This window comes from Acinonyx jubatus, chromosome C2 (assembly GCF_027475565.1).
Source record: "Acinonyx jubatus isolate Ajub_Pintada_27869175 chromosome C2, VMU_Ajub_asm_v1.0, whole genome shotgun sequence".
NCBI classification, from domain to species: Eukaryota; Metazoa; Chordata; class Mammalia; order Carnivora; family Felidae; genus Acinonyx; species Acinonyx jubatus.
In genome coordinates, this window is record NC_069384.1 from 90023732 (window position 1) to 90051627 (window position 27896).

A 27896-nucleotide genomic window follows, 5' to 3' on the forward strand; every position below is an offset into this window, starting at 1 on the left:
ACTGACTGAGCCACCCAGGCACCCCTATTATCTCCTTTAATGAAAAGTTTTCATTAGAACAACTTAGGAATGGTCAAAACAGGCAAAAAATTACATGACCACGAGCACACGGGTTTGCAACATATAATTTTGTAGTTTTAAATATATATATTTTCACACAATTGTTCAGATTAAATTGAATTACTGATTTTATTCCATACCTGTGAGAAATCAATGCGATCATCTAAATACCCTAAGACTGAAAAAAAAAAAGCCTACAATTTAGATGTCTCTTGATTCCAATATGGGCACTGCTAATATTCCTTTATCTTGCATTCTCTTTCCACATATATGAAACAGTCTACAGATTGCCCTAGAAGAAGATTGCCCTAGAGGAAGACCGTAAAGCTGTGCACTTAAGGTGCTTGTGAACAACACTTTAAACAGGAAAACATACATACAGCAATGGACATCTGCTATAGACAGAATATTTTCCTGTTTCAAATTCCAATTTAGATTTATTTTCCCATACTTTATTATTACTGAATAATAAAACCAGCTGATCGCAATCCTGCTCATAAAACACTTTCCCGGCTGCTTAAAATTATTATTGACTTATGAAAAGACCATTAGCTTTTTCATCTGCACATGAACTAATTCCAATTCATTTAGGCTTTTCCCGTTGGTAATATTTTCCAGCATTTTAATGAGTGCTACTGCCCTGCTCTGCTCATTTCTTAAATACTTCATATTCCCAAACAGAAAAAGAAAAAAAAATTGGATTACAACTCTGTTACTATGCATAAAACTTCAAAACTATTATGGCTTTTTAAAGGATTTCTTTATAAACCCCCAGACAGCTTGTGGTCCAGCTTGGCTCCCAGATCATGTTGTAGTACTATACCTTGTAGCTAACATAATGTAACAGCCAGTGTAATACAGCTATTAACTATAATTCCCATGTTTTAAAGATAACTTTGAGTTGTATTTGTATCATTTTTCTGGTTATATTACCTGTATAAACATGAGCAATATTAAGTGTTAACTATTATAGCATTATTAATATAATTAAGAGTATCTCAAGAAATTTCCAGAGTAAAAGTATTAATTGACAGTCTTTAAAACAATGCCACACGATATATATAGCATTTTCCAGCTGTGAGTTATCTGACAAATACTTGGTAATCTTTTTTTGTAATGAAGCCTACAAAACAGAAATCATCTCGCAGCATTTGAAAACCAATAGCTGAAATTCTATTTGTACTAAACAAGTTTTCTTCCTCTTTTCCCCTCACAAATACCTTTATAACTGAAATAATTAGATGGAAAGGGACTCATATATATTGAACCCCGACTATGATTTCCCCTGTAGCTGGTGAGTTTCCCTCTCTCTCTCAAAAATCTTACTGTTTGATTAATGCCAATTTGGTGGGCTGCTTTTTTTTTTTTTTAATGAACTGAAACTACTTAAAACACATCTTAGCCTTCACTACTGACATATGTCATCACCAAAATAATAATTATTATTATATTTTGTTGTATATTATATTATAATAAGTACTATCATTATTAAAGAGAGGGAACAGAATATTTCATTTACAGAATGAGGAAAAAAGAGGGCTTAATAAAAGTGTTTGAAGACAAAAACAGAAATAGGTAAAACAGTTTGAAAAGCTTTGTCTTCATACAAAGTATAGTTATTTTAATTAAAGCTTAACACCAAAAATTATTTCTTGGCCCAAACATTTTGTTAGACTACCAGAAAGACCAATTTTAAAGCAATGCTGCTGACAACTCCTAGTTCCCTATGAGGATTATGAAGATTCATAATACCCTTTACTAGTCAAGACTGCTAGGTGTGGAAAGAAGTAAAACTGAGCCCATTAATCTCTTCACTCTTTTTCTTTTAGAGAGAGGGTTAGGCTTAGACAGCTTGAGGAAAATAGTGCAGGTCCTGATGTTAAGGATACTCCTGGAAGGTGATTCTCTAGCTCCAGTAGATAAAATAGTTTAAGACTAGCAATGTAGGTGGACTCAGGAAGCCTTTCCTTAGAGTTCACACACTGAAATTCCCTTTCCTCTCTGAAAACCAACTACCTGCTTTCTTTCAGATGTGCCATGGTCCACTGACACAGGGCATATGCTGTGCTTTTTCTCTTTTTCAGAATCCTCTTCCTGCCCCTCTCCCCTAAATGTTGCCTAGCTATCCTCATCTTATCATTTCTACATCGTCATTTCAAACACATTCCTCAGGGAATACTTCCTTGTTCACCAGATTAGGCCAACACTCTGATTATGAGATCTCATGTAAGTAGGTATGTGTACTTACTACTCTTGTGACTGTATTTTGTTTTCATGATTATTTGATTAATAATTGCCTCCTCCACAAGAATGGAGACTTGTTCTTTGTCTATTTTGAGTTACCATTATATCGATAGCACCTAGCCCAGTGCTTACTCAAAGGCAAATGATCAATAAATACTTGATGAATGAATCAATGGATGGATGAATGGGCAGATGGATGGCTAGACAGATGGATAGATGGATTACTTAACTCAGCCAAGAAATGCTAGAGTTGGTTGACATACACTTGTGATGCTTCTGTCCCTTTGGAAAACCCTAAGCAGACATATTTTGCATAATGACTGTTTTCCTTTTTTCTTTAAACTAGTGATGATTAGAAAGAGTGTATTCAAATGAACAGAATAATTCAATTGAGAGGTATTTTTCTTGCAATAGAACTTCAGCAATTTGGCATTTGAAAAGAAGATCATTTATTCTACTTAAGTGCATCTGGAATGCTAACACTTTCAACAATCTGTCCTCAGAGAATTCAATTAATCAGATGCATTTACTTATGGCACATAGAAATTTCAGTATTGGGCTTGGATAGTACTCTACAAACACTATTGACTGGTTTGGGCAAGAAGGTTGGTCTGAAGGCCAGACCCGATGGCTAAGGGTTAGAATATTGTCAAACACAGTAGTGACAGCAGTGAATTCAGTGGGGGATAACTTAGTGTCTCAATTAACAATGGAAAGTCATCTTTAAGGTGAAGTCATTGATGATTTGGATTTAGCAGCCAATGGTCTGGATTCCCTTTCTTGTATTGAATATAAGCAAGAATCTTAGTGACCTTGACATCTGAATGCATGGAGTCATGGATTTGTTACACAGCCACCTAAGGCTCTCACTGCCTGAATCCAGCAGACAGCCTAATTAAACAGCAAGAGTTCCTAGAGGGGAATGTTAATGAGTCTACTTGGCAGCCAACAGTCTGTTCCCCAGATGGTGCAGGGGTTATAAATTGTCAATAGGGTAAGAATAGTGAAGAGAGTCAGGGAAAATACAGAAAGACTCCTACATTACTGGAACTCTCTGAGTTACTAGCTCTACCATAATATATATATATATATATATATATATATATATATATATATATACACACATATATATATATATATGTATATATATATATATATATATATATATTTGGAGATTTGGCAACAGGGGCTTGGGTGGAAGAAGTACTAACATATTCTATTTATTTGAACTATAGGAATACATCTAGAGTCACTGTGGCTTTTCAAATGGACATCACTCAGTCTATATAAATTTAATATAGGGATGGTTATTTCAGGCACTTTTGTTGACTATAAAAACTAACAACATCATTAAAGCCCTACCATGTTTGTAATTTGTATTTATTATTTTCTGCCTTTTTATTTTTTCTAATAGATGCAATCTGGAGCATGAGAGCTCTTTCCTCATTAGGTTATTTTTGAATGAGTAATATCTCAATGAGAAACAATCTCCCATGACCTTAAAGTCATGTCCTCACTACTCCAAAGTAGCTAGTGTCAAAGCAACCTCTATTAACTACAATTAGGAGTAAAAACACCTCTTCTGCTTTTGTCAAACTTCCCCTTTATTTGTTTGGCTGGTCCTTAATTAAGCTTCAGAGCCAAATGGATATATGAAAGCCACAGTCAAGCTTAACCTTCACTGTACTTCAAAAAGTCAATTCCAAGAACTATCTGTAGTAGAAAGATTCTTGGGTGACCCCAATAATTTTCACTTCCTAGTGTCCATACCTTTGTGCACTCTCACTTCCAATAGTGTGACTAGCTTGTAAATAATAGAATGTGACAAACGATGTCACTCCCATGATTAGCTTATGTTATATAAGACTGTCTTAGCTGACTGGAGTGAGAGTCTTTCTTGCTGACCTTGAAGAGGCAAGCTGCTTTGATATTCACTGTCCATTAAGAGGGCACAGAGTAGTGAACTACAGGTGACCTCTAGGAAATGAAGGGCTCAGTTCTATAACCACGAAGAACTGGAATCTTCCAACATCCACCTCTAGAGGACCACAAGCTCCCAGAAAGAAATGCAGCCTTATTAATTGTGTTGTAGCCTTGTGAAACCCAGAGCAGTGGACTTTGCTAGGCTATGCCTGAACTCTTGACCCATAGAAATAGACAAAAATTTTGTTTTAAGTTTGTGGTAACTTGTTATGTGGCAATATAAAATTTATACACCATTGAAGAAGTCTCCATTTTCGGCTATATGATTGATGGTCAATTTTATGGGTCAACTTGACTGAGCCACAGAGTCCCCAGATATTTGGTCAAAACTTACTCTGGGTAAGGTTTCTGTGAGGATGTTTTTGGAGAAGACTTACATTTAAATAGGTAGACTGGGGGCGGCTGGGTGGCTTAGTCGGTTAAGCGTCTGACTTTGTCTCAGATCACGATCTCACAGTTCATGGGTTCAAGCCCCACATTGGGCTCTGTGCTGACAGCTCAGAGCCTGCAGTGAGCTTTGGATTCTGTGTCTCCCTCTTTCTCTGCCTCTCTCCCTCTTGCAATCTGTCTCTCTGTCTCTCTCAAAAATAAACATTAAAAACATTTTAATATAAAATAAATAGGTAGACTGAGTAAAGCAGGTTGCTTTCCATAATATGAGTGACACTCATCTAAATAGTTGAAGGCCTGACTAGAACAAAAAAAAGCTGACCTACTTCCAGAGAAGAGAGAATTCTTCCTACCTCATGGCCTTTGCAGTGGGACGTCAGCTTTTGTAACATTCCCTCTCTCTCTGTTTCGTTTCTTGAAGAACTCTAATACAGGCCATAATAAAACATGGAAAAAACCAGCAAATCTTAGAATTGGAGGGGATTATCAACATGAGAATTTCCCCTCTTCAATCTATAGGAAATTAACAGATTGTTAGGCCATTTCTAATTCAACAGGAGTACATTTTATAGCCCTGATTCTTAGGAAATTCTTTTATAACAACCTCAGAACTGCCTTCCTCATGATTGCTAATTTTATGAACCCATAATAAACATATTCCTCCTTTCAAACTTTGAATAACTCTTAGGCCTCTACCCAATCCTATCTTCTCTAAGTAAAATAATCCTACCTCCTTTAGCACTTCCTTACATGACAAATTCAATACAACTTACATCCTCCCTATATATTTTTGAAGGTACATTAGCTGTTATATGCATTCAGAACTAAAGACAACATTCCCAATTAGGTGTGGTCATTATAAAATATAATAGCAATATTAACCCCTTTCAACTGAATTTATATTATTGCTAGAACCTCAGTATATTAAAGAGACTTTACATATATATTGTATTGAATTGTGGCCAATATTATAGATTAGCTTAATCAATACCCCTTCTCAAGAGCCTTCTCCCTTATCTTCCTCTATTATAGAGTCCATAAAGCTGAATGCTTGACTTCCCACCCTCTCTTGAAGTTAGAAGATATTAAATGACACAATTCTGGCTAATGAGGTATATAGAGATAAGTCTACTAGGGATGAATCTCCTTTCCCAATGAACAGGCAACACCTCATCAGGAAAAAAAACAAAAACAAACAAACAAACAAAAAAACCCACAACATAGTCTTTTCTTTCTTCCTGCCTGGAAGGCAGACATGGTGCAAGAAACTTAAGCAGCTATCCTGCAACAATGGGGCCACAACCACAAACAGAAGACAGACAGAAAGGATGGAGTGTCTGGTGGCCCCATCAAGTAGCTGCGTCAGTCCTGGACTACCCACTTCCTATCTTCTGGTTACATGAGAAAAATCAACTTCTATTTTTAAAACACCTATAGTTTTGTTACTTCCTAACTTACACTGCTACTTTTTTTTCTAATAGAGAAACTAAAGTTTGAAAACCTAAATGGTATGTCAGAGATATGTGATCTGGTAGAAGAACCAAAAAATCCCTTTCAGCTTTCTTGCCATTATTTGGTTCTGCCATTTTACTTAATACTGCCAATGTGCAGGGTATAATATAAATGCCCCATTTTAAATATAACAAAGATAATCTCAGTGTTACAACTGTCACAGCTGTGATTAAGAAATACATATTCTGGCACATATGAGTGTCTACAAATTAAAATAGGAATAATACTTGGCGCTAGATATCTTTCAAGACACTCAAGTGAAATACTCAATTATGACCATACAATTCAATCCTATAAATTAACCTAGTGACACATAAGTGGTTCCTGAGAAATGCTACGTCTGGCCTCACCAGAGCACTTATCTCTTCTCCCCTTTCCATTAAATTGCGTACTTTGACTCATCCATAAAAGTGGTTTGATAAGTTGGATATCTACTTTGATGATCACTCTAAATGAACAATTTTAATTTACCACAGCAAATACACTGAAAAAATATTATTTTGTTGTTATCATGAAGCAAGAAAAAGGCTTCAGGGACCCTTCCCAATTTTAAAAAAAAATGTGGTAGAGAAAATAAAAACAATTTTTTTATTTCTTCTACAAAGCCATTTTCGCTTTTTTTTCTTTCCACAATAGGCATAAACTCGCCAATTTGATTTTAACTCTAAAAGACATTTACGTGGCAGACAATCCCTAGTTTGAACAAAAATCCTTTACCTGATTATTTTTGCATTTTAAGAAGAATACACACACACACACACACACACACACACACAATGTATAACTGAAAGGAAATAAAAAATATAGCCTTCAATTACATTTTACTTTCATCTTATCAAAAAGTCACAGAAATTAAAGTACAAATCCCACTACCAAAGACACAGTAAAAGGTTGAAGAATATTCTAAAGGTCACATTATCTTAATGAAGTGCCACTTCCTGACAACATGGCCGTGATATTGGAGTAATATACTCCATTTAGTGGGAAATGCTCTGTGAAATCCATGCCCTCTGCACTCTAAACAAAGACATAGGTAATTTTCTTAAAAGGTCACACACAAATGTGTTATTTAAAACTAGGCATTTGCCAGTTGTGACTATTTGAAAGTGAACATCAGATAAAGGAATTTGGCATAGACTATTTGTAAAATGCCAGCGTTTTTCACCTATGCTTTAATCATATAAAATTGTGTCAGGTAATTTCATTCTTTGATCTATATCATTTTGTGAAAATATTAAAGGAAAAATTATGCCAAAGATTTGAATAAGATTTTATCTAAAACCTCTGACTCAAATGTAGAAGTGGGTTTGGGCAACTTGACAAAATTTATCTAACACTGGTTTTATTTTTAGATTTTTCAAGGGGAAATTGTATATTTATATACATGTCATACCTTTAAAGTACATGGTATTTTTTAGGAAATGGATTCTCAATATGAGAAAATCCCTCAAGTGTGATATTTGAGTATTTAAGTACACTTATAATAAATTTTTGAAGAATGGAATTATCATAGGCATGTCAACACAAGGGAGTAAAAATACCAAAACCAAAATGAAACAAACAAAGCCCAGAAACTTTAATTATCAAAGTTCCTGACTGAACAACAGCTACTACCACACTGTTAAGGAGTGTCATTTTCACAAAGTTCACTTAGCATGGGTAGATTAAAAGGTTAAAACAATCAATTCAGAGTGTCTTTAATTTTGTAGAATGAAACTAAAGAAATATGACCAAAGAAAAATTTATGACACTAACATGATAAAGGCATTATTTTAGCAATAAAACATAAGTGTATTTAATAAATAAAAGTTGGGGGCGCCTGGGTGGCTCAGTCGGTTGAGCGTCCGACTTCGGCTCAGATAATGATTTCACGGTCTGTGAGTTCGAGCCCTGCGTCGGGCTCTGTGCTGACAGCTCAGAGCCTGGAGCCTGCTTCCGATTCTGTGTCTCCCTCTCTCTCTGCCCCTCCCCCACTCATGTTCTGTCTCTCCCTGTCTCAGAAATAAATAAACATTAATAATAATAATAATAATAAGTAAAAGTTGGAAAATTGGTTATATCAGAAACAAAACACAGTCATCTTAAACACCTAATTTATAATAGTCATAAACATAAATCCCAGCTGGATTAAAGAGTTTGTATATAATGTTATAGAAAATTACACTTAAAAATTAATATTCCAGAAAAGAGAAAAAAATAGAGAAGAAAAAAATAAATATATGTATATGACACATGAAATATGGAAGAGAACCAAAGTACATTAAAAATGGATATAGTAAATCAAAATTATAACATTCTACAGACCAAAAACGGTAACCAAAATTAAAAATCAAATAGATTAGATAAAATCTTTATAGCAAAGTTGACAAGCAAGAAATTATCACCTTATGTTAAAAACTTCCAGAAAAATCCTAAGAAAAAAACATAAGAAACCAGCACAATAAGTTCATTCAAACAGACAATTCACAATTTAATTAGAAAACCTACCCATGGGAAAGAATTCAACCTTACTAGTAATCCAAGAAATGGAAACATAATATATTTCCAATGTTTCTTTTACTTATCAAAGATAATTTTAAAAATCACAGAAAATGGGGTGCCTGGGTGGCTGTCAGTTAAGGGTCCAACTTTTGATTTTGTTGCAGGTCGTGATGTCATTGTTCATGGAATTGAGCCCCATATCAGGCTCCATGGTGACAGTGCAGAACCTGCTTGGGGATTCTCTCTCTCTCTCTCTCTGCCCCTCCCCTACTAAACACTCTGTCTCTCTCTCTCTCTCTCTCTCTCAAAATAAATAAAAATAAAATTTAAAATACATACATACATACATATATAAATAAATATCAGAAGACTTTTAGGTAAAGATGGTGTAATGAATATATGCTTCTATATACCTTCCTAAAATCCCAGTTAGTTACAGAAAATAAAAATGAAAGAACAGTAACAATAATAAAAAGGAACTGGGATGCAATGGTAAGAAATAACATGACTTATGGATCTGAAATTTTGCAGAAACTCAGATACAATGATATTGACAGGGGGAGAAAACAATTAGGAAATTAGGTTCCCAAATTCCAGAGGTAAGGAAACATGGGGCGATCCAAGGAGAGGTGAGAAAACCATCTCCAAGCTTAGAATCAACAAAACCTAGGGACCAATATGAATATAAACTTGCTACATTTAAAGTTTGAATTTATTTGAATTAAAAAAAAATCATTTGAAACAGTTGAGACAATTGGATCTCTCCTCTTCCCCTGGAAGGAAATAGAGCAACTGATAATCTGATCTGGTAACGTTAGAAATGTGCCATCAAAGAAAATATAGATTCTATCTGTATAGGGTGTCTAGCAGGAATTATTTGGGCCTTAGAAGCAAAACTGAATTTAAGGTAACCGCATTCCCAGAGGAGAGACAGAGGAAAACAGAAAGCAAGCCAGGCAGCAAAACCAGTGAGGAGTCAAAGGTATCAGGGCCTTTGCTTCTCAGGCTTTAAAGTACCTAAGAATTACACGGGCATCTTTGTAAATGTAGAATCAGACTTCAAAGTATCTAAGAATTACATGGGCCTCTTTGTAAATGTAAAATCTGATTCAGTAGGTCCAGGGTGGGTTCAGAGATTCTGCAAGCTCCCAGGGGAACTCCAAACTGTTGATCTTAGGACTTTGATTACAAGGTGATTTTTGTTTTTTTCTTTTTCATTCCCATCATAACACTCTCCATACCCTAGAAATTAAGAGATTCAGTTCACTTCTCCATCTCTGGAAACCTCAGGAAGCATATTTTTCTTTTTTGCACATTTTTAATTTGACAGTTTTTATTGCAAATTTAAATAATTATAGAGCTATAATTTCCAATCAATTGTATATATTGGCATAAAACAGATCCCCTTCTATTTTAAATGGAATCTAAATACAAGAGTAATATGATAGTGACTGTCATCCATTTAGAAGTTAATTGCCATGCTCTACCTTTTTTAAAGTTTATTTATTTTTATTTTGAGAGAGACAGAGACAGCGCAAGTGGGAGAGCGGCACAGAGAGAGGGAGAAAGGGAATTCCAAGCAGACTCCACGTCACTAGCACAGAGCCCCATTTGAGGAACCAACTCCCAAAACCATGAGGCCATGACCTGAGCTGAAACCAAAAATCTGACCCTTAACCAACTGAGCCACCCAGGCACCACTGACATACTCTTCTTTAACAGCAATTTTATGGTTCAATTCACTCCTTTTTCCATGACACTTCTGTAATTTTAAGTATAATTCACATACGGTTCATCTGTTTAAGTGTGCAATTCAGAGAATGTTTAGTACATTCACAAAGCTGTACAATTCTCTCAGAACATTTTTATCAACCCCCAAAGAAATGCCTCACCCATGAGCAGTTACCTCCCATCCATCATCCTTTTTTTTTTTCTCTAATGTTTATAAAGATGATGTCATCTGTGAATACAGCTTTACTGTTTCCTTACCAATCAGAATGTCTTTTGTTTTTCATGCTTAGTTGTTCTGGCTAAAACCTCCAGTACAATGCTAAATTGAAATGGTGACAGGGGACATTCTGGTCTCTGTCTGGATCTTAGGGAAAGAGCATGCAGTCTGTCATCATTAAGTATATTAGCTGTGGGTTTTTCATAGATATTCTTTATCAGGTGGAGGAAGTTCCCTCTTATTCCTAATTTATTGAATATTGTTATCATGAAGAAGTGTTAAATTTCATCAAATGAAGTTTTTGTGCATCTATATAGATGATCATGTATTGTCTTTTATTCTATTAATGTGGTACATTACAAGTATTCATTTTCAAATATTGAATCAACCTTACATTCCTTGGATAAATCCCACTTGGTCATGGAGTTTAATCTTTATTTTATTTTTATTTTTTTTTATTAAAAAAAATTTTTTTTTCAACATTTATTTATTTTTTTGGGGGACAGAGAGAGACGGAGCATGAACGGGGGAGGGGCAGAGAGAGAGGGAGACACAGAATCGGAAACAGGCTCCAGGCTCTGAGCCATCAGCCCCAGAGCCTGACACGGGGCTCGAACTCACGGACCGCGAGATCGTGACCTGGCTGAAGTCGGACGCTTAACCGACTGCACCACCCAGGCGCCCCTAATCTTTATTTTTAAGTTTGTTTACGTATTCTCTACACCTGACATGGGGCTCAAACTCACAACCTTGAAAATCAAGAGTGGCATCCTCTTCCGACTGAACCAGCCAAGTGTCCCGAATCCTTATTTTATGTCACTGGATTTAGTTTGCCAGCATTTTGTTGAGGATGTTTGCATCTATATTCATAAAGGATATTTTTTTTTTCTTTTATTGTCTTGGAATGGTTTTTAAATCATGGAATGAGTAGAGAATTACTCCCTCTCCTAGTATTTTTTGGAAGACTTTGTAAAGGGTTGGTGTTGTCTTCTTTAAAGATTTGTTTGAAGGGCGCCTGGGTGGCTCAGTCGGTTAGGCGGCCGACTTCGGCTCAGGTCATGATCTCGCGGTCCGTGAGTTCGAGCCCTGCGTCGGGCTCTGTACTGACAGCTCAGAGCCTGGAGACTGTTTCAGATTCTGCGACTCCGTCTCTCTGACCCTCCACCATTCATGCTCTGTCTCTCTCTGTCTCAAAAATAAATAAACGTTAAAAAAAAAAAGTAAAAAAAAAAAAAGATTTGTTAGAATTCTCCAGTGATCAGGGCCTAGGCTGTTCTTAGAGGAAAGTTTTTCTGATTAATTCTATCTCTTTCTTTTTTTTTTTTTTTTTTAATTTTTTTAATGTTTATTTATTTTGAGAGAGAGACAGAGTGTGAGTAGGGGAGGGGCAGAGAGAGAGAGGGAGACACAGAATCTAAAGCAGGCTCCAGGCTCTGAGCTGTCAGCACAGAGCCGGATGTGGGGCTCAAACCCATGAACTGTGAGATCGTGACCTGAGCCGAAGTCAGACGCTTAACCTATTGAGCCACCCAGGCACCCCATCAATCTCTTTATTTCTTATATGTCTATTCTAATTTTCAAGTTCTTCTTGAGTCAGTTCTAGTAGTTGTCTAAGAATCTGTCTACTTATTTAATTTTTAAATATACAATTGTCATAATATTACCTAATAATCCTTTTCATTCAATAATGTCTATAGTAATGCCCCCTCTTTCATTCCTGATTTAGTAATTTGAATTTATTCCCTTCTTTTAGTGGTCAGTCTAGCTAAAAGTTTATCAATTTTGCTGATCTTTTGTTTAATTGGTTTTAACTATTATTTTTCTAATCTCTATTTTCACTCTAATTTCTTTATTGTTTATATCTTTCTTTCTGCTTGCTAGGGTTTAGTTTGCTCTTTTGTTTTTCTAGTTTCTTAAAGTGGAAGGTTAAGGTTTTGATTTGATACTGTCTTTGTCTAAGAAGGTATTTACAGCTATGAATTTCCCTCTGAGTACTACTTTCACTGCATCTCATACATTTTGGTGTGTTGTGTTTTCATTTTCATTCATCTCAAAGTATTTTCTAATTTCCCTGTGATTACCTCATTGATCTATTGGTTATCTATTTTCACATATTTGTGTATTTCCCCAAATGCCTTTTTTAATCAATTTATAATTTCATTCTGTTATAGTCAGCATATTTTGTATGATTTCAATCCTTCTAAATTCACTGAGACTTTTTCTTTTCCTTTTTTATTATAATTATAATTACATATATATATATATATATATATATATATATTTTTTTTTTTTTTTTGCCTAACATATGATCTGTTTTAGAAAATGCTTCAGGGGTGCCTGGGTGGCTCAGTTGGTTAAGCATCCAACTCTTGGTTTCAGGTCAGCTCGCAGTTCATGGGTTTAAGCCCTGAATTGTGTTCCACACTGACAGTGCAGAGTCTGACTGGGATTCTGTCTTTCTCTCTCTCTCTGAACCCTCCCCTGCTCATCATGTTCTCTCTCTCAAATAAATATAAACAAACAAACAAATGTTAAAAAAAAAATGAAAATGTTTCATGTGCCTTTTAAAAGAATGCATATTCTGTTGGTGTTTTGTAGAGTGTTCTTTGATGTCTATAAAATCTAACTGACTGATAGTATTCAAGCCTTCTTTTTACTTATTGATCTGGTTAGTTGTATGCGTTATTGAAAGAGGGGTACTAAGGTCTCCAACTATTACAGTTATCTATTTTTCCCTTAGTTCTGTCAGTTTAGTTCACATATTTTGTTAAGTATACATGTTTATAATTGTTAGGTCTTCTTAACAGATTGACCCTTTTATCATTATAAAATGTCCTTTGTTAGTAACAATAGTTTTTGCTTTAACATGTATTTATATGCTACTACATACAATTCTTTTTTGGTTACTCTTTACATAAAACATAACTTACATCCCTTACATCCAACTTGTGTCTCTGTATCTTTGAACCAAAGTATGTCTTTTGTAGACAGCTTATACTTGGTGTATTTTTTAAAACTCTATTTTGTCAATCTCTAACTAACTGATAATCAGGTATGCCTCAAATCTGACATTTTTTTCTATTTGCTTTCTATATATTATATGTCTTTTTGTTCCTTTGTTCTTTCATTTTTACTTTATTTGTGGTAATAAATATGTTAGTGGAATAATGGAATTTTTAGATATCCTAATCATTTTCAATCTTTGCCATATATATCACTTTACATGATAAGAGGGACTGTGCTGGTGTGATTAAAGTTAACTTGTAGATGAAGATGGTATGCTCTGGCTTCTACTTGCTACGTAAGGTAAAAAAAAAAAAAAACAAGAGGAAAGAAAGTAATTTTTAAACAAAAAATAAGCAGGCCTTGATGATTTGGAGAATTATCAAGCAAATCTGGTTGCAAATAACATCTAAAATTAAGAAATATACTGTTAAGAAAGCATGTTTTAGAGAAAAAGCCAAGGATGTAGCTACATGATGTTTTGGCTAATACCCTGTACCTTAGAATGATCTATTTTTTTTTCTTTCCATATCTTATAATTTTTTATTGAAAAAAGAGTATTTTAAATCATATAATGTGGCAACTTTGGAAAACTGTGTTTGTTGCTGTTTTATTGATGATTTTCTTAATTTATAAAGTCTGTATTCTTCACCATCTTCAACTGAAGTTTCTGCTTGGTCAGCTTAGTGGTCATCTAATGATCATGAAAAGATTCTCTTAAATGCCTAGAAGCAACATATTCCCCAGACTTAGCCAAGGGGCTGTATGTGCATGTCTGGGTATGTCTTTAATTCTCAGGCAGGCAGTTTACAGTATTGCCTTAACTTTCACTTCCTGTTTTAATAGAAATTCAATGTCAGCCAGAAGTGAGAGGTGATTCTTAGATCTTTTGGGGACATTCACATAGTTTTACACATGTGCATAGCCTTCTAAGCTTCCCCAAGCCCCCAATAAGCATCTCATTCCCCAGATTTTATTTTTAATTTATTTTGGTCAGTTTCTTGTCTCTCCAAACCTCATTACTTCCTTGGGCAGCTTTGATATGAAATATATGTCACTGATTGTTTATGAACAATACCCCAGGAGAAAAGTTTGTTTGCACTAAGCAAGCTCTAAATGCAGTTAAAAAACCCCAACAAACAAAAAAAAGCCACGCCTTGGTAATGTAGGTTTCTAGAATGACCAGAAAGGCCAAATAACGATTCTCTGAGAATGTTGTTTTGGCGGCTCCAAAACAAGTTTTTCCCTTTCCTTGACTGCTAGAGTGCTGGCTTTCATTGTGGTCACAGGGCTGACAGTTTTAAGGCTACCACAGTACTGGAAAAAGAAGGATGAAAATAGGCCAAAGCTAAAATGTCACAAAAGTTGCTGCCTTTACTGAAATTCATGTTTTTGTTTTTGTTTTTGTTTTTTTTTGAATAATGTTCCTTGGATTGTTGCAAGTCTTTAGATATTTTCAGAGTTCTGAAAAAGTTGATTTTGACATTGTTCTTACTGTTTTTATAGCGAAACAAACAAGGATAATAGATCTCTGCTAGTCAAATTGCTATCCAAGGACCAACAACATGACATTGCCTGGATTCTGTTAGGAATTTAGAATCTCAAGCCCTGATTCAAATCTACTAGGTCAGAATCTGCATTTAAACAAATTCCCCCGGGTAATATACGCACATGAAAGAAGCACTGACCTAGAGAACAAAAAATAACTCTTAGAAATCACCTTAAAATGTTTTGAAATGATACTGTGTATCCCCACCTATCGAAAGAGCAGGATTGTAAAAACTGAATCGGAGAATAAACATTACTTTCTGAAGACTAAAAATTATGACTTCCAAAACTGAAAAAAATTAAAGGATAGACAAATTATTGCATAAAAGATACTTGAGTTTCACATATTTCTGCACATCTTGTGAAGCAAGGCACTGACTATGGTCGGTTTTGGATTATCATTTCAAGGATATTTGAATAGCAAGAAGCCTTAGAAAACAGTTATAGTGTTTCCTTCCATAGCGAAAGGCAGGTTTGTTTATGACCTTGGAAGAGAGAGATGGTGTTCGCCTCTTAAGCCAAGATTCCAGTTCTTTTAGCTGAGGGATTCTCTCTTACAATGTTGAAACAGTCACTCCACTGGACTTACAAGCAATGGAAAGGACACAAATATATTGATGCCCTTGATACCTATTATGCTGTGAGTAATACATGTCTTTGTCTCTAGTGCAAATGGCTCATATATTCCATCAGTATCCATGAAATTGTGGAAGGCCAACTTGTTAGTCGTCAAGTAGGTTAAAATCTCAGACAATTCACAGATTTGAAAATAATAAAATGGACACTGGTAAAGACCAAACTAGTAACCTAAAGAGAAATTTAAAAAAAGGAGATATCCCCATATCTTAGGAAAAAATGATAATGAAAGACTATATAAAAGGAAGTTAGGGATGCCTGGGTGGCTCAGTCGGTTAAGCATCCGACTTTGGATCAGGTTATGATCTTGTGGTTCGTGAGTTTGAGCCCTGTATCAGGCTGTGTGCTGACAGTTCAGAGCCTGGAGCCTGCTTCAGATTCTGTATCTCCCTCTCTCTCTGCCCCTCCCCGACTCACACTCTGTATCTCTCTCTCTCAAAAATAAATAAACATTACATTTTTCTAAATAATAAAAAAAAATAAAAGAAATTTAAAAGACCTCCCAAATTTAATATGAATATTAGGAGATAACAAGAACGATGGAGAAGAAAAAACATGAACTTACTGAAAAGGGCATGCATATCTTCAGATGGCAATATACATGGGAAGTGCTTTGCAGTATGAACATAAGACTCATGTGCCTGGAAAATTTCAGAAGTGCAGAGAAAATTCTAAAGGCTTTCATGGAAAAAAAATTTTTTTCTACAAAGGAACAAAACCCAATTATTAGAGGTCTTAGAAAAGATTTATGTTGGAAGATAATGTCATCAGGGTTAGAGTTGGATGAAATAAAATATAAACTGAGAAATCTAAAAATATTTAAAACATCATCCTATTATGAAGGGAAAATCAAATCTTTAAACATTAACAACAACAACAACAACAACAACAACAACAACAAATTTTGAAAGTTTACCCCCTGATTTTATGTGAGTAGAATCCCTCAAGGAAAAACTCCACCAAAATAAAAATAAACTTTAACAAAGAGCAGAATTTGGTCTGTAAGAAGCAGTAACAAGTAAGACCGAGAATCAAAAGATGCTAGAAAGAAATTAAAATCTGTTAGACTTTGATACATTTAGGATTCTCTATCAACATTCTTTCATGGATCCAATCAACCTACATGGTCCTACAAAAAACAGCAATTATACGCATCGTATTGTAAAGTCTCTTTACAAGTTTTCAAGAGTTGAACTCACAAAACCAATTGCACCTATAAAAAATTATCTAAAATGATACAGGCATAATACCTTCTAATTTTACATCAACACATTCTTAGAAACCAAAAATATCTAAAGCTATCTTGCAGTAGATACATTCCTTTTAAACTGCCAACAATCTATTTGTTACTTGGAACACTGTCAACAATTGAAACTAGAATTTCATCCTTTCATAAATGCTCAAAGAAGATTAGATTTTATGTTCTAAAAGTTACAAGTGATGAACACATGCAACTGTTTTCTAGGCGTCAGATTATATGGACATCCATTAAACAGAGTTTTTTGTGGCAGCTCAAAACTCTCGTGATTAAGGACTCACCACGGAGATAACAGTCAGAGTGTCTCCTTGCAAAAACATGGTATAGATAAGAAGTGTGTTTATGGTCTGAATATTCTAACAAAGATGAAGTGACCACAGGTGCAACACAAACATCAAAACAGGAGGATGGTCTGGAGAGGAACGACCGAGAGATTACTTTCTACTCATTCTTATCATCTCTAACATTTGATTCCTGTTCAAGATCTAATACTGAGCCTAAAATAGATAGAAAAACAAAACTCTCTTTGGAGAAACTGTAAAAATATAATGCTTTCCATACCACTATTTCATATGTACTACATGTGTACATAAAACTGGGAAGAAATGAAGGGAACATCTAACCAAAGCTACAATGTCATTGGGTAAATATGTTAAGGAAATGCATGGAAACCACATTTCTAAGCATACTTATCTCATGTATTTAAAAAATATGCTTGTGGGGCTCCTGGGTTAAGCATCCAACTCTTGACTTTAGCTCAGGTCATGATGTCATGATTTGTGAGATCAAGCCCCACACAGGGTTTGCAGAGCCTATTTGGGATTCTCTCCCTACCTCTCTGCTCCTTCCGTGCACCCACTCTGTCTCTAAACAAACAAACAAACAAACTTAAAAAAAAAAAGGGATGCTTGCCTGAGTGTCATCTTTGACAATAGGATAGTAGGACTCACAAAGAAAATGAATTACAACTCTGGCCCTGATATTGACTTCTGATAATCTTAAAGACCTCAAAGCTTTGTATAGTTGACTCTTTAGAGAATGTTTACAGAAGAAGGAAAAGCTCCTCTAAAGAAAATTTTAAGTCATTTTGCAAACATACATTCCTAAAAACAGCAAACATCGAACCTGGTTTCCTCAACCTCCAGATAGAGAATGTACATTTCCTTATACATCAACATCTTAGAGACACCAATAGTGTTAACTACACTGGATAGATACATCTTGAAAAATGTTGAGGATAAGAAGCGCCAAATTAAAAAGAGTAGACTCCAAAATGTTGTTAACAATAATGTATTACAGACACCAGACCTAGAAAACATAGCATCAGCATGAAAAGTGGATTTTCAGACTGAAAAGTGCTATACCCACGATATGCAAACTATCGATAATAATGTATGCCAAGAGGCAGTCACAGAAAATAAGGCCATGGCATGAATAAAAAGCAACTTTTCAGGCTGACAGAAAAATTAAGGCAGGAAAGAAAGAATGAATAAAAATGTATTGTAAATATGCAGAGGCATGCAGACACTGTATCTACAGTTACTTGGTGTATGCCCAGGCATCAACATTTCCTGGGTCCTGCGTTGATACATGTTCTTTAATATGGGATTCTGCATATCTTAGTGCAGAATTAATATTGCATATCGGGGAAAAAACAGAAGAATGAACACCCTTCACAGAGACTGAATATTATATTGTGGACTTGCCTATAAAAGTATGATAAAGGACTTTATAAAGAAGCAGCTTCATTTTTTCTATATAACTTCACCATTAACAAAACAGTTCCAAGTTTATTATCTCAATTGATCCCTGAAATAATACACTATGGTAGACTGAAAGAGAAAGGCAGGTCTTCTGATTCTAGCATTTGTCTCTACATCATGCTGACACTCTGAGGAATCTGTGCTCATAAGTATGCTGCCATAATGTTAAAAATATTTTAGGATGAAAAAAAAAGAAGTATTTTAGGATAGATGAAATTACATGTCTAGCTTTTTTTTTTATGTTTGTTTATTTTTAAGAGAGACAGAGTGTGCATGGGGGAGGGGCAGAGAGACAGGGAGACACGGAAATCTGAAGCAGGCTCCAGACTCTAAGCTGTCAGCACAGAGTCCGACACGGGGCTTGAACCCATGAATCGTGAGATCATGACCTGAGCCGAAGTCAGATGCTTAACTGATTGAGCCACCCAGGTACCCCTAGCTTTCCCCCCCCAAAATATTGAGTGTGCATTTTATAGTAAGTCCTCTGCTAAATGATGGAAATATAAGGAAAAAAACAAACAAACAAAAAACCCCACAAAACATGGTCTTGTTCTCATGAATATCCCAGATAAGTTGAAAGAGAAACAACAATTACATTATTCTACTAATTAAAAGATTTCTGAGGTTTGGTATTTGGACGGACAATAGGGCAGTTGATTCAAAAATGGTACAATGGGGAAAGAGAAGTTTGGAAACAAATGATTACAAATTCAGACTTGTATGTTATGTTAACTTAGGAGTCTCTGAAACGTACAAATAGAAATGTTAAACAGGCAAATCGGCATAGGTTTAGAGCTCATGAGAGAGATGGAGGCTAGGACTGTGTCCTGCGTATGTGCGTGCATGCAGGAGCATATGCACATGCAGACACTCAAATGTGGGCAACTTTTTATAAATGTAAGAGCTACATAACCTTTGTAAAGCAAAATTAAGAAGTCTGTATTGTCAATAGAGTGTTAGGTATAATGTTGCACAAATTTATTCAACTCTAAACTAAAGGAATTAAATAATGCATAAATAGGGGCACCTGGGTGGCTTAGTGGATTAGGTGTCTGATTTCGGCTCAGGTAATGATCTTGAGGTTTGAGGGTTCCAGCCCCACACAGGGCTGTGAGCTGACAGCTCAGAGCCTGGAGCCTGCTTCAAATTCTCTGTCTCCCTCTTTTTCTGTCCCTCCCCTTCTTGTGCTCTCTCTCTCAAAAATAAATAAACTTTAAAAAAGTTGTTAAAGAATGTATGAATAAATGAAAGAACAAGAAGGTATGTATATATACCAAAGACAGTTTATTTAAATGAAAGTGGTACTGGAAGATGGAATACGGCTTTCCTGCTCTACAATAAATGCTAAGTACTTGGTAAACACTTCACAAATAGAACTGTCAGTAGTTAGAATGCCATGAACTCTCTTCTGCTTTAACTCTCCCATAAGTTAAAAACTAGCAAAATAAGAGTAAATGGTCAAAATACTCCAGCACAAAGAATACAAAACAGAACAGCATGTTACCTGTTTTTTTACGATTCATGACATTCAAATATAAAAGTCTCCATGAAAAATATGCCACCTTTAAAATGAAAAGCCTAAGAGCCCTACAAATTCCCTCAAATAATTATAAATAATATACTAAAAGACATCTGGGTAAAAAACCAATTTTTTTTCTTTCTTTAAAACCAATGACCAGGGTTTTCCTTAGCCAAGTAAAAAGACTGTTCCTCACCCATAATTGCATGTGATCTCACCATGCGATTAATTCAACTACTAGAAAGTTGTTTGTTTTGACTAGGTAGCATATTGCAATCACCCATGGATAGAATCGCCATATGTTCTGATTTGGACAGTCCCAATTTATACCTATGGTCTCAACACAATTGTAAATACCACACTTTCACTTTCAAACAGTGTCCAAGTTTGCACAATAAATTATTTGATTATCATATATGTGAAACTTAAAAAAAAATTAAGTCTTCAGTTCCTAAATTTTGATATTATCAGTCATTTGTCATTTAGTTTGAGACACTGTCCATGAGTGTTTCTGATATGTACCTAGTTAAGAACCACTGATCAAACGTTCCTCAAAACTTATTAGAAATAAAAAACAAAACAAAACAAAAAACAGTGACAGATGTGTAAATGTTGAGTTTGCAGCAATCACAAAGACAATCTGGTGGCCAGTCTAAATGTGAATTTTTTATGACATCTTCATGAATGTTTAGCTTTGAATATACACAGGGGGTTTTACCTCATCAAATATCTAAAAAGGAATGTGTGAATACTGTGTCAGGTATGGCTAGATAGATGGTATACTGGACATAATAATATGGTTCAAACAATAAACTTATGCCTTAGGCAGGTCTTACCTAAACTGTCAGTGAACTTACTTTTCCTTATTTTATTTTCTCAATATAGAGGCAATTAAAATAATTTCATGTAAACATTATTAATATTTTTATTCTTTAAAGTACTGTTTTAGAATAAGTTTTCCAAGAATATAAATATGCAAATTTTATTTAGTATCCTCCTCATTAAATCCTTAAAAAAAAAAAACTAAGTATTTCACATCATGTTTCTGTTTAGAGATGCTATCCTAATATTTATTGGCTTTTGCTGTGAACAAAAATCATGACAACGAAAACCTCTTGACTGCTTTCTCCTCATCTGAGAACAGCCTTTTCCTTAAGAAGAATCTACATTTTCTGTTTATCAGTGGTTCAGGTTTAACAGGGGAAGCCAAGAAAGGCTTTCCTTTGACTTTTCATTCTCCCTGTCTTCCTTAGGTTGTTCCTCCCAGGCAGCCAAAGCTTCATTCACTTGAACAATGATTCTGATTTGGTAGCTCTGTCCATCACCCCAAAGGCTTTGCAGGCCTTCATATGGAGACCCTGGCTTGCTTAACCAAGCTCTTTGTTGACCCACACAAACACCACTGCTTGGTCACCCCTTAGGGCTAGGGCATGCATACCAGCATACCGTCTACCTTGGAAGGGCCAACCTAGGATAGATGCTCCAATGGGATGCAGAAGCAGGCATGAGGTAACTTGGGCAAGGAATTCCAGGCTCAGGTTCCCATAGAGCTTGGTCTTGGGGTGTGAGAACTGCATGGGCCCAATTTTAGGCGAATCACTTGGCCATGGTGCCCTGGTAACCTTGCACATCTTTACACGGGCCACGCAGGCAAGCCTTAACCCTGGCTGATAGAAGTCTTGGTAAAATGCCCTGTGATTCTTGGGAAAACATAAGTGTATAGGTGGCTTCTGAGGAGATACTACCAGGTCATCTCCTTTCCATCTCTCTATCTACCAGGGATGCTGCCATGAGATGATTTCTTATCATGTTCTGGGTTCTGCTGAGTTATAAAGCTTTCTCTCCCCACAACCCCTACACTTAGGGCCACAGCTGCAGACTATAAACTGCTTGGCTTCAGCATGGAAGGAGCGTCTCAGCAACAAGGTGCCCTAACACTTACGTGGCTTCATCCTATCACCCAGGCCCTTTGGTTTTAGTGTTGTCCTGGGGGAAGGCATATGGGGAGCTGACACCTCGGTTCATCTTGCTTTTGTTATGTAAGTAATAAACTGTCTGAATCTGGAAGAAAGTTTGCTGTATCTTGCCTTGCTGTCTCTTTCAGTTTTGTTGACTCCATGGTGAGGAGTGTGGCTAGAGGAAGCTAGAGCAGGGTCCTGGTGTGGGACCACTATTGTCCTGTCTCAGAAAGTACTGTCGGCCAGGTGCACATAGAGATGGCAGCCTTGAATGAATGAGAATGAGTGACTGTGCGTGGATCCCATTCAGAAAGAGAACTGAGGAGACACCACAACTTAAGGGCAGGAAAAAATGAAAGTTATTTGAGGGTGGTGTTGTTGTTGGACAGCAAGCCAAGGAAGGCTGGAAGAGAATGGTTTGCAAAATAGGATATTGGCCAGTAGGAGTGTTAGGGAAATATATACTATAACACAAGAAAATACTTATATTTTAAAATATTTATTATTATTTATTTTTTAGAAAGAGAGAGCATGAGTGGGGAAAGACTGAGAAAGAGGGGGACAGAAGATCTGAAGTAGGCTCCACACTGACAGCAGAAAGCCTGATGTGGGGTTCAAACCCACAAACTGAACTGTGAGATCATGACCTGAGCTGAAGTCAACACATAACCAACTGAGCCACCCAGGCATCCCATGAGAAAATACTTTTAAAAGGGTTAAAACAAACAAAGAAACAAGTTGCACAAGAGTATGCCGTTTGTGGTCCTGATTTTGTAAAACAAAGCAACCAAAAGCACAGATTGGAAGTCAGTACATTTTTTTAACATTCTATACTGTCAAATGAGCATAATTACATTTATAATTAGAAGATAAATATAAAATGGGTCAGTATAAAAGTGGCATTTAAAATGGTCAGAAGATACACTAAAGTAAGAGAAAGATAAACAGGTAATGTTTAGACAAAATGTTGAAAGCTAATTTAGAGGCATGTTGATTCTAATTAAGATTTTTAACATTTACTTAGACGGGTGCATTTTACCATAAATGAAGTAAAAAATAAACTAAAATAATTTATATGCTTTTCAAATTTCTGACCTAGTGAAATTGTTGAATATCCTCTCATCTTTTAATTATCTTCTCCTTTGTGTAGGGCCATCCACTTTACCTGCCCCATCTAAGCAAGTTAAAGGCATTTATTCTTGAATGTTGGTAAGCAAAGCACATGCTGGAAGACATGAGGGAGTTTCTTAAAATGTAGATGTTTGAGGGGTGGCTGGGTGGCTCAGTTGGTTAAGCTTCCAACTCTTGATTTCAGCTCAGATCATGATCTCACGGTTCATGGGATCAAGCCCGCATCTGGCTCTACACTGACAGTGCAGAGACTGCTTGGGATTCTCTCTCTCCCTCTTTCTTTGCCGCTCTCCTCCCCTCCACAAGCTTGTGCACTCTCGCGCTCTCTCTTCTCTCTCAATATAAATAAACATGAATAAAAATTATTTTAAAAATGTAGATGCTTGAGCTGTACCTTAGAAACTCGAGTATGGTCAGTCTGTAGTGGAACCTAGGAATCTGCATTTCCAATAAGCTTCCCAAAAGATTGTGATACTGGAGATCTAGGAAACATACTTGGAAAGATTTTGAATGAACAGAAAAACCCTAATTAAACATGAATATACCTAATTCTACACCTCTGTTTAACCAAATGTCTAAATTTTTTGAGGCCATATACCTCTAACCAGCATATATACTAGTTTCTTCATACTCTGACATTAATTACTCATTGCTATATTCATGTAAAAACAAACCCCTTTTAAAATTTATTTTCCTGCTAAAGGGAAATAACAGCCTAGGGAATTTGTAAACCACATACACCTCTCTTAATGAGTCTTGATGCTTATTGAGCTACTTTTACAAACAGAAAACTATTGTACCTCTCTTGAGTGTTGAGGCAGGAAAAAAGGCTCAGTTAATAAATTTTGACCACCTTAACCCCAGTCCCAGTCCCTCCAAATCTGGTCTTAATCTCAATCACTCTCCTACACTCTGACTTGCTGACTGGCTGATTTTGGAGTGGACTTACATATGACCACTGTTTCTCCATTTTGAAAATTTTCTTCATCCTTCACTTACCAACACACATATCAAAGTTCATCTCCACTTAAAGCTATTTTAAGGTCTATTTTCTTCTTAAAAGTTGCCTATCTACCAACTCACACTTATTTCTCCTATATCTGAACTCTACTGCATTTAACAACAACTGACATATGCATAGGTCATGCAGCATGTATGTACTCAAGTAGACAACCATTCTATATATCCCTCATACCCTTCATTTATTATGACTTTATTATCTAGTCAATTAACTATTTAACAATCCCTTAAGCATCTATCATGTGCCAGAAATTTTTCTAAGTACTAAGAACACAGCAGTAAACAAAGCACACAAGGAGCCTATATTCTAAAGAGAGAAGACGGACATGAAACAAAGAAATACATCCAATATGGTAATAATGTATATTATAACTAACACTTACTGAATGCCTACTAATGCCGGCTATTGTTCCAAGAGTTTTATGTTAACTCACAACCATTTAAGAGGTAGGCATTATTATTTCCATTTTATAGGTAAGGAACCCAGACACAGAAAGTTTCACGAAACAAGAGGGTGAGACAATATTGAATTCTAGACAGTCTGGTTCTAGCATTCACAACCTTAAATCTTCACCATGCCTTGCCATCAGTAATAAAAATATGTGCTATGAAGAATAAAGTACAGTGAGTGGGATAGAAAGTAATGGATAAAGCTGTTCAGGTAGGGCCTCCCTGATGATATTTGAACAGGTACCAGAAATAAAGTGGAGGGCCTGGCCCTGGGGATAAACAATTCTCATTAGGATAACAAGGGCAAAATTTCTGAAGTGGAGTTATGTTTGGCATCATGACCATTCACCAAGTTAGGTTTCATTTCAAATTTAGTAAAAAAGGACTGAGCTACATTTGACTTAACAAGGAACTTGTATTCAGCTAGAACAATGAAGATGCACATGCGTTGTACATTAAAAAGCTGTTGTGGCTTGAATACAAAGTACGAAGGTGTGGGGTCGTAGAAGATCAAGTCCAAGTCTGAGAAGTACAAGAGGAATGACAGGATATGACTTTAGTTTTAAAAGGAAAATCTTCATTTCTCTGTGGAGAGTAGACTATATAGCAGCAAGAATAACACCAGGAGACAAATTAGATCATTTCAATAGCTGAGGAGAGGTTATCAAGGGTGGTAAAGGCAAAAGCATTAAGATGAAATCAGATCCTAAATAAATTTGGGAAGGGAAACCAAAGCGCTTTGCTTATGGGTTGGATGTGGTATGGGAAAAAGTATATTAAAGATGATCCACAGTTTGCACAGAGAACCAAGAAAAATGGAATATTCTGAAGTGGAGAACACCATAGGAGAAATAGGTACAGCTGTAGATGGTGAGGTGGTGAGGCTTTGTAAGTCTGAGATACTATCAGACATCCAAGTGGTATTGTCAGATAAGTATCTGGAAAAGAAAAAGAACACTCCTGGAAAAAGGCAAAGGCCCAGTATTAAAAAGAAAAAAAAAAAAAATTCTGGCTGTTGGTTAGATGATTGGATTATATCCTATTGGTATCTATGATGGAAGTTCCACGTGGCTGATATCTGTACCTTGATACCATAAGGTGGCGATGATTTGTTTAGTAAAAACTTGGTATACTGTAGACATTCTTAAACAATGAGAAATAAAATTCTTCATATAAGAAGCAAAACACAGGGGTACCTGGGTGATTCAGTCAGTTAAGCATCCAACTCTTGGTTTTGGCTCAGGTCATAATCTCACAGTTCATGAGTTTGAGCCCCTCATCAAACTCCATGCTGTTAGTGTGGAGCCTGCTTGGGATTCTTCCCTCTCTCTCTCTCTGCCCCTCCTCAGCTCATACACACACTCTCTCTCTCTCAAAGTAAACAAACTTTTTTTTTTTAAGAATTAAAAGCCCAAATTTACCCAAAATTTAATAGAATGCTCACTCTATGGATATTGTTAGTACATGTATTTGTGAGAAATTATTAGTATTTGTAGGATATAGCAAAAAAATATAGAGATAAATTAATATCAGTATAAAATGACATTTCAGGGGCACCTGGGTGGCTCAGTCAGTTAAGCATCCAACTCTTGATTTCATCTCAGCTCATGGTCTCATAGTTCATGGGATTGATCCGCTGACAGCAGGGACCCTGCATGGAATTCTCTCTCTCCCTCTCTTTTGGCCCCTCCCATGCTTACACTCTCTCAAAATAAATAAATAAACATTAAAAAAGTAATTTTAAAAAATGACATTTCATTTAAAGCTTAATGGATTAATTTTGTTTTAATGTATTTATTCATCTTATGTGATTTATAACTATTTAAAATTATATTAATTTGGTGGAATTTTTGAAGTCATTAAAATTATATATTTGGATAATACTGATATGGAAAATATGAATATATTTATTGAAAAATTAGGGCATAAAAATATAAGAAAATAGAATGGAAAAATATTAACAATCATTACCTCTAGTTTCTGGGAACCTAGGAAATTCTGTATTCTATTCTTTATATATTTCAATACTTTTCAAATTTACTACAGTGAATTTTTATTACTTCTGTAATGGAGGGGAAGCACAATATGTATATTGTGCTTTAACTATTTCAATTCCATTAACTATTCACACACGATTATTTAATTCATTAGAGAAACTAAATACATTCGAAAAATATAGTGGCTTGCTAATAGTAAACTCAGCAATTTTATTCTTTCTTAAGGATTTGTGTACTACTAAAGATTTCCCTTTAAGTGTCTTAAACCTAATTTACAAAGTTATTCAGAATTTACAAACTAATTTTGCAAATTCTACACAGTGCTAATTGTAAATCAATAACTCTCCTCTTAAAGGAAGTAGAAGCAGCTTGTTTTAACGCTTTGCTTTGCCCTTGGGAATGTGGAAACTAAAATCCCATCAAATCTGTCCTAAGGGCTTTTAAACTGGCTTTTATTCTTGGCTCCTATTTTATCATTTACTAATCTACATGATACATAACAAAACTGTCAAAGTAAGCACCTATATTTCAGATAGGTCATTTGCCCCACTGTGAAATGCATTTAGAGGAAACAAACCCAAGATTAAAAACATAACACTAGAATGTATTTTAATTTTCAGGAAAGCAACAAAATTTTTATATAAGCAACTTGTTCATAAAGGTAATACCTATAATAGAAAACTTAATGGACTGAAGTACCATTCTCCTTAAAGGCACATTTTTAAATCAGAGGGAAGCATAGCTAGCAGCAAACATCTTATTAAACAACAAGTGTGCAAATGTGAAAGGCAGAGCCTCTAGGGCCATGTTAATTATCTCAGGGTCAGAGGCATTAAGAAGACTGTCTGGCAGTTTCTAAGGCAGTCAGATGGCAATGCCAACACACAAGCCTCCCCAAGGTCTTGCAGTTACAGCACTGTCATATTTCAAATGACAGGTAATACTTATGAACATGCCGACACTAACCTCCTCAATTATAGTCAATGTCAAGGTTT

At 35.6% G+C, this 27896-nt stretch overlaps 1 protein-coding gene across 11 annotated transcripts in view; it reads right to left on the reverse strand.

The window, feature by feature from the left end:
- The window catches only part of NAALADL2 (N-acetylated alpha-linked acidic dipeptidase like 2), a 1320599-nt gene that overhangs the window by 721885 nt on the left and 570818 nt on the right, over nt 1-27896 (reverse strand). Inside the window, exon 1 of one of the 11 annotated variants that reach the window (XM_027061406.2) lies at nt 16371-26227. The exons of the other annotated variants lie outside the window; for them this stretch is intronic. Coding sequence (XP_026917207.1) covers nt 16371-16386 — 16 coding nt within the window. The 5' untranslated portion in view covers nt 16387-26227. Of the gene's footprint in view, nt 1-16370; nt 26228-27896 lie in introns of those variants that run through there. 11 annotated transcript variants of the gene reach the window in all.